Genomic DNA, 12,070 nt, shown 5'->3' with positions numbered 1-12,070 from the left:
TGTGATAAGGCCTGATAAGATTGGCATGGGGCAATGCCAATTCATGCCAGCACGGGCTCTAGCCCACCTGTGAACCACCTCCCTCTGTACTTTGGTGTCCGGGCAACCATCTTCTACTTACTAATAAGTCACTGATATCACTGTGCTGGAATTTTTGTAATGAACTCCTTATAAGAGCAGAGGCAGCTATGATCATGCGATAAAACAACACACACACCGATGGCCACCTGCCAAAATATTATGTCTCTTATCCTGCTTTTTATCTAATATACAAGAACTGGCACAGGACCCACATTAGGTTGTGACACTCTGCACCTCAGGGGAACACCCTGCACGCCCACGTTCATCCTTATAATATGATTGTGTGGTATCCAATGCAAAGTTTGTCATGTCGAGTGTCTCCGGAAAGCTCATGATGCACTGAGCATCGTTGTTATAGTGATGTTATAGGTTGTAATTTCATGTATATAGTTATGAGGCTGAAAATGTGTCCTCATGGCTTAAAACAAGCCCAGGCAAAACTCTCCAGGAGCAGAGGGGCAGTTCACACCTCATCAGGGCATGTATGGGACAAACCCAGCCCAGCCTCACAGGAACAAAGGACACTGGCCTAGGCAGCAACAAAGGATCTGTTGGACTCTCAAGTCAGTCACCTCCTTGCCCTTGGATAGTTTGGGACTGCGATGAGGTAATGTTCACCTGACTCTGAAGTGGAGGTGGTGGGGAAGCCAAGAGGGATGAAAGAACATTTGCCAGGCTCTCTCTCTTCCACTTCCATCTACAGATACCACCACCAAGCGACTGAAGCACTGATCAAAGGGGAGAGCCTGGCTGAAGGGCAACCAGCCAGCCTGTGATGAGAAGCATCTAATTTTGTAAGGGCATTGAAAGTGTTAAGATCAGCTTAGAATGTGTTTTGCTTTTATTTCATTTGACCAAATCTGACTTCTTGTGCTTTGATTTATTATAACTTAAAATCTATCTTTTGTAGTTAATACATTTCTTTGTTTATTCTACCTGAAGCAGTGCGTTTGGTTTGAAGCGTGTCAGAGACTCCCCTTGGGATAACAAGCCTGGTACATATCAATTTCTTTGTTAAATTGACAAACTCATATAAGCTTGTAGTGTCCAGTGGGCATAACTGGATACTCCAAGATGGAGGTTCCTAGGGTTGTATCTGGGACTGGAGATACTGGCTAGTGTCATTCGGTTGCACAATCTAAGCAGCAGCTGGCCAAAAGTGCTCACTCACATAGCTGGGAGCAGCTGACATGCCAGAGGCTGTGCGTGAACATCCTGGGAGTGGGAGTTCTCACAGCAGAGCAGGGTAAGGCTGGCTCCCAGAGTCGAGGATTGGAGTGACCTAGCAGATCACCGGTCCAGATAACACCAGAGGGGAACATCACATAGGTGTATTAAGACACACTTTACTCCACCTGTAACATAATATTCACTTGCATTCTGCCCCACCCCACTCTCCACATTTCACCCAGCATCTGGGAGAGGGATACACTCAAGTACATGCTCTCCAAGATATTCATAACAGCACTTGGGAATGTTTGTTCCTCTCTGTGTTGATTAATGTACGAGGAGAAACTGTAGATTCTAAAATCATCTGGCAGAAAACCTGATAGTTCAGTACATAACGTCATTACTCCAGCGGCAATCCACTTGTCAGTTCATGTGCGCCCAATCCATAACCCGCTCCAAAATGTGATGAGTTTATGGCCCTGCTGTCTACAGTAGGAAAATGGCTCATGGTTGAAGACACGTCCTCGGTGGACTCTCAACCAGTGTTGAGAATGGTTTGGTTGCAGGTGATGACAGAGCCAAATGATTTCCAGTCCCCCTTGCAGAATGGTTACATCACAGTCCTCTGATGGGGAAATGGAACTCTTAGATGTCCTTCATTCTGAGAAGTATTGCCCATTTTTGTCCCAAAATGTTCATTCATTTCATAGAAATTCCATGCCCCTCACGTTTATGTTTGAAAGAATCACCATGCTATTGGATGCAATAGTTTGGCATCATCACATCCAGTGGCTTCCTGGGCATTGCACTGTAACAGCATTTGCATTACAAACCAAGAACGTAGGAATACAGGCATTGCCCTAGAAGCTCAGAGCTGCGGCCCCTCTAGTTCAGTATCCCATCTCTGACAGTGGCCAGCACCAGATGCTTTATAGGAAGATGCAAGAACTCCAGCAGTAGCCGATGGCAGATAATCTGACCTCGTTGGTTTCATCCCAATCTCTAATACTTGGAGATTAGCTAAACCCTGAGACATGAGGTTTAATCTCCCTTGCAGAATTTGAATAGCATTAATTATAATAAATAAAAGACATACCAACAGGATTGGAGCCCAATTTCGTAAAGCAACCTATTCATGGAGAACACTTAAGCACGTGCTTAATATTAAGCATGTGCTTAAGTGATTTTTCTTACCAGGGTCTTGAATGGTAGAAGAAGTAAATATATTTTTATATCCTGGAGTTAAAATAGTCCCTGAGCTATCATATGCAACAATTTGGTCAATAGAGGATTATCACAGATTAGTCAGATGAACGTAGTATTAGCATTAGCTACTGAATATTCATCCTTAGCTAGCTCTCTTTTATGTTCTCCTTGTTGACCCCCATGTTACTCATTTTCTTCCGTGGTTTTTAATTCATGCTCCACGAAATTCTACCAAAGGCAGGAGTCAGTGACAGCTGGTCCCTCCCAGCCCAGGATGGCTTCCTGTTTCACAGAGGTGGGGCTGAAGTTGAAGATACCATAGGTACCATAGCAGTTCAGAAAGCAAACTCCTGGGGAGCAGTTTTCAGTCTGGGCTTTCACAGCTGCTAGTGCTGAACTTCTCACGGTCCTGTTGAGACAGAATAAACCACAGGTGAGGATCCGCTCCACAAAGGGGACGGGTGTGTGACGCTGGTGAGCACAGACCTTGGCGGGTTATGAGGAGTATATGGGAACTAGTGGCAATGCCATTGGCATAAACCAACCTCTAACTATTGGGAGTTAGGAGGAAAATTTCCCTGTGGGCAGATTTATCCCATTTCTGCCTCCTGCGAGTTTCTGTCCTGCAGAGCCGTTGGCACTGAGCAGACTAGATTGCCTGATCCAGCCCTGGCATTTCCTACCCCGCAGTGTACCTCCAGTGCCCAACTAGAGGGACTGGGCCAGGCATTGGCAGATCTGCAGGGGCCAGAGAAGGAAGGAATCCACCACACAGCAGCAACTGCAGTGGTGCTTCTCGGCAGCTCCTGCAGGCTCAGTGCTCCAGAATCAATGCAGCCCAGCTCCTCAGGAGGAAATGACTGATGGACCTATGGAGTCACAGGTTCACCAGCCCCCTGCCCTGCTCAAGCCCCTTGGTGTGCTGGGGTGAAGGCAGCTCCCACACAGCAGAGTCCCCAGAGAGTTCCCGTAGAGGCCATGTCCCCTGCATGAGCTCCCAGAATTCTGTCAGTGGAATCACACCTTGCAGGAATTCAATGCATCAAGCCCATCCTGACCACTGATGCATTAACCCTTTCTGTTGCTCTGCACCATGCGCGAACACTCTCAACCTTCTGTCCCAGCGCAGCCCACCAAAGAGCAAGAAGTGAAAAGCTTCCCTGTGTTGGTCTGCCTGGTGGGGGCAAGTGACACTAAATTTGGCAGTGTAGTACATAGGAATAGGGTAGTGTCCTTTTAAATGGTTTGCAAGCCCTCCATTAGCGCTTTCTGTGTTCTATGTTTTAGAAGTCACTAGAAACCAACCAGAGCAGCATTGTGTGTAGCTAGGCCAGGCATGTCTGCGTAGAGCTATTTGGGACCCAACTGTGCCCATGTCATTTCTTCATATTGTTGTGTAAAGAGCAAAAGACATAAGAGGCCTACGGACAAGAATCATAGAATATCAGGGTTGGAAGAGACCTCAGGAGGTCATCTAGTCCAACCCCCTGCTCAAAGCAGGACCAACACCAACTAAATCATCCCAACCAGGGCTTTGTCAAGCCAGGCCTTAAAAACCTCTAAGGATGGAGATGCCACCACCTCCCTAGGGAACCCATTCCAGTGCTTCACCACCCTCCTAGTGAAATAGTGTTTCCTAATATCCAACCTAGACCTCCCCCACTGCAACTTGAGACCATTGCTCCTTGTTCTGTCATCTGTCACCACTGAGAACAGCCTAGCTCCATCCTCTTTGGAAGACTTCAGATACACAAAGGAGGGCATTGGCAGAGGGATAAATAACATCCCAGGACCCATTAGGCACAGTGTCTGAATGATCAGAGAACACTCAAGGGACCACCCAGAAAAAAGACCACAACTGAGCCCAGTGGAAATGGAAACTTTTTTAAGTCTTCTGTTTTCTCATGCTCTTTTGATAGCTGTTACCCTAGGTCTTAGTTTATCTGTCTGGCAATGATCTGTTTTATGGGGCTGATACTACACACTTCCACGGTGATGTGTCAAAACGGTTTTGACAAAATTATTTTCTTTTGTCAAAAGTGGGGTTTTGTTGAAAACCATTTTAAAAATTAGTTTTAGAGGAAAATAGTGGAGGAAAAACCCTGAAACCCCCCAAAATGACAAGTTTGGGGTTGCTGAAAACAGAACACATTTTGACTTTTCTGACAAAATCCCCAAATTTTTGGCCAAAAGTCTTTGAAGGAAATAAATATTTTTTTCGTTCTGGCAAAGTGTTTTACGTGGGACCAAAATCATTTCCCAACCAGCTGCAGATGCCAGCCACGGAAGCTGGATTGAGTGATACCGGAGGGTTTTAGAACTATTACAATGCAAATCAGGACCATCAGGCAGGGAGGTGTGAGAGAGAGAGCATGGTCTTATGGTTAAGGCACTGGATAGGGACTCAGGAGATCTGGGTTCAGTTCTGATCTCTGCTATGAACTCCCTGTGTGACCTTAAGCAAGTCACTTCATCTCTGTGCCTTGGTTTCCCCATATGTAAAATGGAGCTAATAATCCATTCTTTTGTCTCTCTTGCCTATTCAAATTGTGAGCTCTTCAGGGCAAAGACTGTCCCTCATTAAGTGACTGTACAGCACCTGGCACAATGGGACCCTGATCTCAGCTGGGGTCGCTAACTGTGACAATAATACAAATAACAATGGTGGGATCAGATGCTCATCTGGTGTAATCTGGCATAACTTCATTAATGCCTATGGAGCTTCACTGGTTTACACCCCCTGAGGATCTGCCCCAGCATGCTGTCGTGGGCTGCATCACACACTCGTTTCTCCCTCTTACCCTGACGTTCTTGCTGTAGGAAAACTGCACAAAAGTATCCTGGAGATATTGGTCTCCAAAGCCCATGATCCTGTTCACCGCGTGGTTACAGATGCCGGCCACCTTGGCAGTTAAGTGCACAGCGAATGCAAATTTTATCTCCTCAGGAGACATTTCAGGCACTTGGGCTGTCACTTCTTTATTGACGTAGACATCGGCTAAGTGCTTGAAGGAGCTGTAGGAGATATCTTTGAAGAACGTGGTGAGATTTGTGTCTTCTTTTATCTGTTTAAGAGGGAAACCAGTAGCATGCACATTCATGAATATCATACATATTTCCCCAGTCTGAGTTTCCACCAACCTCACAAGCTGACCCACTCCCGAAATTGTAGTGGCTTCCTACCCATTTGGTCCATTCCTATCCATTCCCAGACAACCATCTCCTTCCTCTGCTAGCCTGAAACTCATCCCTGCACAGAAAGCCAGCACAAGGTCAATGCACTGCTTAAGTTCCATTTTAAGCCCTAAGTGCTGCATAGACTTTGTTCTGGCCCCTTCTGTCTGTCAGATTCCCTTAGGACTTACCCATCACTTCATCTCTCCAACCTCATCTGAGGTCTGATCCGAAGCTCACTGAAGTCAGTGGGAATCTTTCCACTGGCTTCAACGGTCTTTGGATCAGCCCCGGATGATAAGAAGCTGTGAGAAGTACTGAGCACCTTTGGCAATCCCTTTGGATGGAAAGCCACATTGTAGGTTAACCAGGCTTTCAGTGATGTGTATAGCAGGTCACTCAGATATTGCAAAAGGGCTGGGGATGGAGCCCAGGTTCAGAAGTAGCTTAGGAGAGGTGTCAGAGCAAAGTCCTTAACAGATAACTCTATGTGAGACTCCACTGAAGTCAATGATGCTGCCCCCAGGGCTGGCTCCAAGTTTTCTGCCGCCCCAAGCGGCAGAAAAAAAAAAAAAGCCGATTGGCAGCACTTCAGCGACAGCTCAATCGCGCCACTCCATTCTTCGGCAGCGGGTTCTTCACCCCCTCTCTTCCTCTTCGGCGGCACTTCGGCGGCAGCTCAAAGACGAAGAGAGGGACTGAGGGACCTGCCACTGAATTCCCATCAAAGACCTGGACATGCCGCCCCAATAGCGGACAGAGTGCCGCCCCTTTGTATTGGCCGCCCCAAGCACCTGCTTCCTTAGCTGGTGCCTGGAGCTGGCCCTGGCTGCCCCAGTTTAAACCAGCAGAGAATTTGACCCAGAACATCTATAGTCCACCAAACAAAGTCCTCCCCTTACCTTCTCGTCCAAGTGATCCCCAGTGCTCTTGAGCAGGGCAACTATTTTTCTTATGATGGCTTCTTCTGCAGACAGAGAAAGAGAATTACTTCCAGAATTTCAGACCGTCTCTTCTACAAGCCCAAGTCCTTCTGCCCTAGACGTTGAGGACTGGATTTTCAATGCAGGCGCTTAAAGGTTATTTTCAGAAAAGCAATTTACGTGTCAAGGGCAACAGAAAAGCACCCTTCATTCTAAGCCATGACGGTCCTGATCCCAGCTTGAGCTCTGCAGAGTCAGCCCCTGGCATGGAGCTCGTAGGACTGGGAATGTTGGCCTTGCTGCCCGGTTGCAGGTGTACAATGTGGCTCTGGGTCCCCCTCTGTTTGTAGCAGGACTTTTATAGATTCCCCACAAAGGACCTGGTCTGTTAGCTCACAGGCAGTAGCCGATTCCAATTGTGCTGACTAACATTGCCTGATTGTTTCCTTGTACTCCCTAGTCCGTCTGTCTGGGTCTCCATCTGATGTGTCTTTTCCAATAGTTAGATTGTCAGCATTTTGTTAGTCATTGCTAACCCGACAGCCAATTTTCATCCCTGTGCGCCCATAAACAGGCTTTAAAATGCTCCAGATATCACGAGATTCGTTATAAAATTGCCTGCTGGCAGCACTACCGATCAGCCAACAAGTAGTCCCTTCCTTGCTCAGAGCCGGCCACCTTGCTTACAAGGGCCACATGCCCTGCTCAGTCTGCATGGGCAATTCCTACCAGGATGAAATTCAGGCCTGGGCAGCAGCCTATGCTGCAGTAATGTACCCCACGCCCACTCAGCGTGGTACTCTGTCCTCCTCTAGTGGTGACTGGGCCACATAGAGAGGTTGATGAGCCTGTAACAGCTGCCGGTCCCAAGGTCCAGCCCCGCTGCTGACAACCCATCCAGGGGCATCACACTACAGCTAGTGCCACTCAGTCCTCAACACAGGGTTTATGCAGTGCCCGGGCCTTGGGCTGCCTCTCTGCATAGGGACAAATCTCATCCCACTGAGGGTTTTTTGTGCATAGATCAAGGGTGGCCCATGACTGTACATGTCCTGGAATGAGATGATACTGACCAGATTCTGGAGTGTCCGCAGGTCTCAGTAGCTCTTCGTAACTGTGTTTTCTTCTTCTCTTGGCTTCATTGCCCTGGATTATCAGTTGTATCTCTTCCGAGACTTGTGTGCAGTAAAGCTCATGTTCTTCCCTGTCTGCAAAGACAAAGAGGGCGAGGTTTTTAGATGGTGTGACCTTGCTGACTGAAAGGGAATTGTCAGATCTTCCAGTAGCAAAATTCCAGCTGACACTGCTCACGCTTCCCCTGGCTCAGGAATTCATGTGAAACTGTGGCCAGCGACTGAGCATGACAATCACATGGTGCTTTTCAAGCCCTGGCTTTTGCTACAAAGACAGTCACTGAGCCTCGCAAACATATGCTGAAAATTTACCAGCCGCTTCATAAAGACTGTGTAGCAGGGAAGAAATGATTCTTAAAATGTGTTTATAAACTATGGGCTGGCCTACACTCAAAAGTTGTTCTGGTATAACTATGTCAGTTAGGGGTGTGATTTTTAACCGATAAAATGATTCCAGGAAATGCCCCATTGTGGACTCAGTTATAGCAGTATAGAGGTACCGGCTACTGGTATAGTTTTTGCACATCCCAAACCGGAATAAGTTATACTCGTACAAGAGGGGAGATTTGCCATTTTCACTATACCAGGATAGTCAAAGCAGTGCAGCTTTCTTGTGGCAGCAGGCCCGAAGGAGAGAGGACTCCGCAGTCCTGTAACTCCCACAGAAAGTCACAGATCATTTTAAGCCAATGGGATTAAGGCCAGGTCTACACTAGAAATTTTGCCAGTATAATAATGTGAGTTTGGGGTGTGATTCTTTATGACTTCATACCAGCAAAAACCCCACCTGTAGATGCAGCTGTACCAGCAAAAGAGTCCTTTTCCCAGTATGGCTTATTTTGTTCCGAGAACTGGTATAAGTTACACCAGCAAAAGAATTTTTTGCCAGTATAAACTGCATCAAAACAAGGAAGATTTGCTGGTATAGCTATCCCGGTATATCTGCACAGGTAAACCCTTTCCAGTGTAGACAAGGTCTTTGACGTCTATTCATGCCTCTGCAAATCTCCCAGTATGTGTCACGGTTACAGTCACTTTTCTGAACATAATCCCACTTTAAAATTCTGCCCATGGTCCCCTCAGGGAACATGGAACTATTTAGCTACAAATATTCTATGCTCCTACCTTGTGAGGATGGCCTGTGAATGCTCCGCAGTGGAAGAAAGCTGGGCCTCTTTGCTTTTATTCCTGCTTCCGTCCCTGCTTTCTTTTCCTCCTCGGTGGCATGTTTCTTAAAGGAGAAAGCTCTCCTGAGGGTGGATCTCTTTTTAATGGTTTTCCCAGGCCGCGGCAATGAACTGGAGTCTGCTCCAGTTCTTGTAGCTGCTTCTGCTTCTATGCAGCTAGGAGCCCGCTCCATGCTGGCCTCTTTTTCCTTCGTCTTTTTATCGGAGTGTTCTTTATAGTCATCAGTGTTTTTCCGGTAGAAGAAATTCAGGAGAGTCTTTATCCAGGGGTGTTGATTTTTCCCCTGGGACAAATTCTTCAAGCCTTTCCCCTTTGGCTTCTGCTCGTCTTCTGTAGCATTCCCACCAGTCAATGGTTTGCTCTTCTCGCTGAGCGCGTCTTCCAGCCTCAGTGCCTGGGCTCTGTATGCTTGGCCCTTCCCTATCTTGGAGCCTGAGTACCCATAGAAGTCACTTGCTGCTCTTCGGAGCTTAGTCATCTTCTTCCCTTGTGCACCGTTGGCCTCCTCCACCCTCTTCTTAGCAGCAAAGGAATCCTCACAATTGCTCAGTGTACGCTTGACATAAATTTCCAACACCTTCTTGGCGTCTTTCTTGTCTAGAGATAGGAACTTTCCCCTGGGATGGCTCTCTGTTTCCCATGGTCTCCTCCTTTGGGTTTCCATGGCTTAGATGCTACAACAAAGGAAAAGAATGTTTCAGGTAGCCACAGAGCTGGATTAGACTCAGTGGGACAGCTGGTGTAAGTCAACATGGTTCAACTGGAAGCTTTGGCACTCTGATACCACTGGTCAATGATCGACAGTTTTATTGTTATTACTCAAACAAAGTCTTATCTAGGTTGTATATGTATTTCTTGTGCAGCTTTGTCACGCAAACCAGGATAAAGATCAGAAAGATTCAGAAAGAAAAATTGAGCGGAGGGACTGGAAGAGTCAGGGGATGAGCAAGACGCTTTCAGCAAAAGCCCATATGTTTCTATCCTAAGAGCAGCTCCTAGGGGGCAGACTGGCTGGGTCATAAGCCAGGAGGCTGTACAGGACACAATGGATTTGCAGGAGAATAATCCACATAATATGATTTTAAGGTCTAATAGTTCATAAACCTCCAAAGCTAAAGTAAAATGCTACATGCTGGTAATCTCAGTTTTCTAGTATTGTTCCTAGCCTCGGTGATTAACGCACTATCTGACCTTGAAATAATGGTCACTCCCTCAAATCAGACGATAAGCAAGCCATTTACCAGACAAATCAGGATGTTTTCCACTCCTGTCAGGCTTGTGACTTGATCAAAGGTGCCTCGCAGCTGTTCACTGGAGTTGGTGGTCTCAGCCCACTTCCTGGTAGACAGGTGTCTACACAGCAAAACTCATGACCAGCAGAGACCATGGATGGAGAGGACCATTGAATCTGAGCTCCCTGCTTTCCCCTAGAGGTGGTCTCTACAGGTGAGGGCTAGGGGCAGTGTGACTAGTACAGCCTGTGTGACTGCTCTCTCTTACATTATAATGATTAGCTGATGATGATGATTGTTACTCAAACCAGCTGATCAGTAACTTATTCCCCTTTTCTTGTACCTACACCATGAAACACTGCAACTAAAAAAAAAATCTTAATTTTTCTCTGACACTAGTTGGGCAACTCCATTCCCTTCAGTGGAGTTACTGCTGATTGACACCGTTGTAAGGTGAAATTCAGCCCTGCGCAGAGATCCAGCACAAAGCCTTTGCACCACTTAAGCCCTCTTTTGAGGGCTCAACTGGGACTTAAAGCGTTTCGTGCTTTCTGCTGGCTCTCTCTGCCTTGCCTACAAGGTCAATTTCACCGTGACTGAGAGGAGAATCAGGTCCAAAGGATACTTTCCTCGCTAGAAATTAAAGGCACGATACGCAAAATCCAAAATCACAATCGCCGCAGACAGCGCGGAAAAGCTGCAGCCGAAATAAAAGCATGATGGGGCTTTCACGGGTGCAAACCCCAGCTGACATCAATGGCACTACACCAGTGCAAGTTTTAGATCACAGCTAGAGCCAAAGGTGGTAAGACCACTCCACCCCTCCGAACATCAGAACTTTCTCTACAGCAGGGAGACATGATGTAGACTCACAGGCATCAAAAGCATCAATCCACCCCAGGACGGCTTATATCACCCACAAGTTTAACGAAGCAAGTTCATTTTGTTGCTATTGATTCTGATAGATTGAAGACAAATCATCTTTAGTCTGATTGTATTTTATTTACCTTTCTGCTAGTACTCCTTCCTTTCTTGGCCTGTTTCAAGACAGGTGCCTTAGCCACAAAGCACTAATGTTTATAGGACTCCCAGGAACCAGTGCAGTTCTTTTTATACTACAGCCGGTTTCACATTGCGCGAGATGTTTATTTTTACCAACCACTCAGGTAGCAGAAAGGTTGATAACACCTGCCGCTGGTCTCTCAGCCAGCACCTCCGCCCTGCAAGTGTATGTCAGCAGTAAATAGAGAAGTCCATATTTGGCATCCTGGCGTTCGTGAGTTTCACCGGGAGAAAAAAAACTTCCTTATTCCGAGCAACCACGAAAGCAACAGCTTCATAAACTCCAATCAATGCGGCCAGAGGGCAATAAGTGCATTTTGAAACCTTGATGATCTACTGATCATGATGTTTGTTTCATTGCCCTTTTTGGCTCCAGCGGTTAGTCAATATTTGAGCCCTTCCCAGTTCCTTTCCATTAGGAGGAGACATGGATGATAAACATCAGATTTATGCTTTGGCGAAATCCAGTTCATTTACAAAAAGGAAATATGTTTCCCTGAAACAGCAGGCCATTTGCTTTCTCAGAAATCCAAGTCTGCCTCTTCAGTGAGTAATGTGCTCATAAGAAGCTCTATCTCTTGGCTTCATCCTAGGGTCACTGTCTTGTTGGCTGCTGATTATTGTCTGCTGTCTGCCTCTCACACACAGAGCTGCAACCAATCTATCCCTCAGCCCCTGCGCTTTACAATCAGTACCAAGGAAACCCCTTCTGACCAGTCTTGCCAGGTGGCCTATGGCCTTGGGCTTTGGCTTCCTATTGTTTCCAGCTATCACAACATAAAGGGGCCTTTTTAATTGCTCCTTCCCTTTAGCCTGAAAGAAAGGCGATTAGCATAGCCGTCAGTTTTAACCAGGTCTGTGACTGATCTGTGGATTAAAGACACACTTGATGACAGCCATC

The 12,070-nt window shown here is 46.7% G+C and overlaps 1 protein-coding gene across 1 annotated transcript; it reads right to left on the bottom strand.

Moving 5' to 3' along the window:
- Positions 1 to 904: 904 nt before the first annotated feature.
- On the bottom strand, positions 905 to 11,198 carry BNIP5 (BCL2 interacting protein 5). The gene is made up of 6 exons (XM_054027166.1): positions 11,115 to 11,198; positions 8,813 to 9,549; positions 7,628 to 7,762; positions 6,534 to 6,598; positions 5,259 to 5,522; positions 905 to 2,866 (listed from the first exon to the last, which is right to left on the bottom strand). The coding sequence occupies exons 2-6, from the start codon at positions 9,537 to 9,539 to the stop codon at positions 2,822 to 2,824; spliced, it is 1,236 nt and encodes a 411-aa protein (XP_053883141.1). The 5' UTR covers positions 9,540 to 9,549; positions 11,115 to 11,198; the 3' UTR covers positions 905 to 2,821.
- Positions 11,199 to 12,070: the final 872 nt, after the last annotated feature.

Source organism: Malaclemys terrapin, chromosome 4 (assembly GCF_027887155.1).
Source record: "Malaclemys terrapin pileata isolate rMalTer1 chromosome 4, rMalTer1.hap1, whole genome shotgun sequence".
Taxonomy (NCBI): domain Eukaryota; kingdom Metazoa; phylum Chordata; order Testudines; family Emydidae; genus Malaclemys; species Malaclemys terrapin.
The sequence above is the reverse complement of the archived record's forward strand: the minus strand, read 5'-3'. Positions and strand labels throughout refer to the sequence as shown.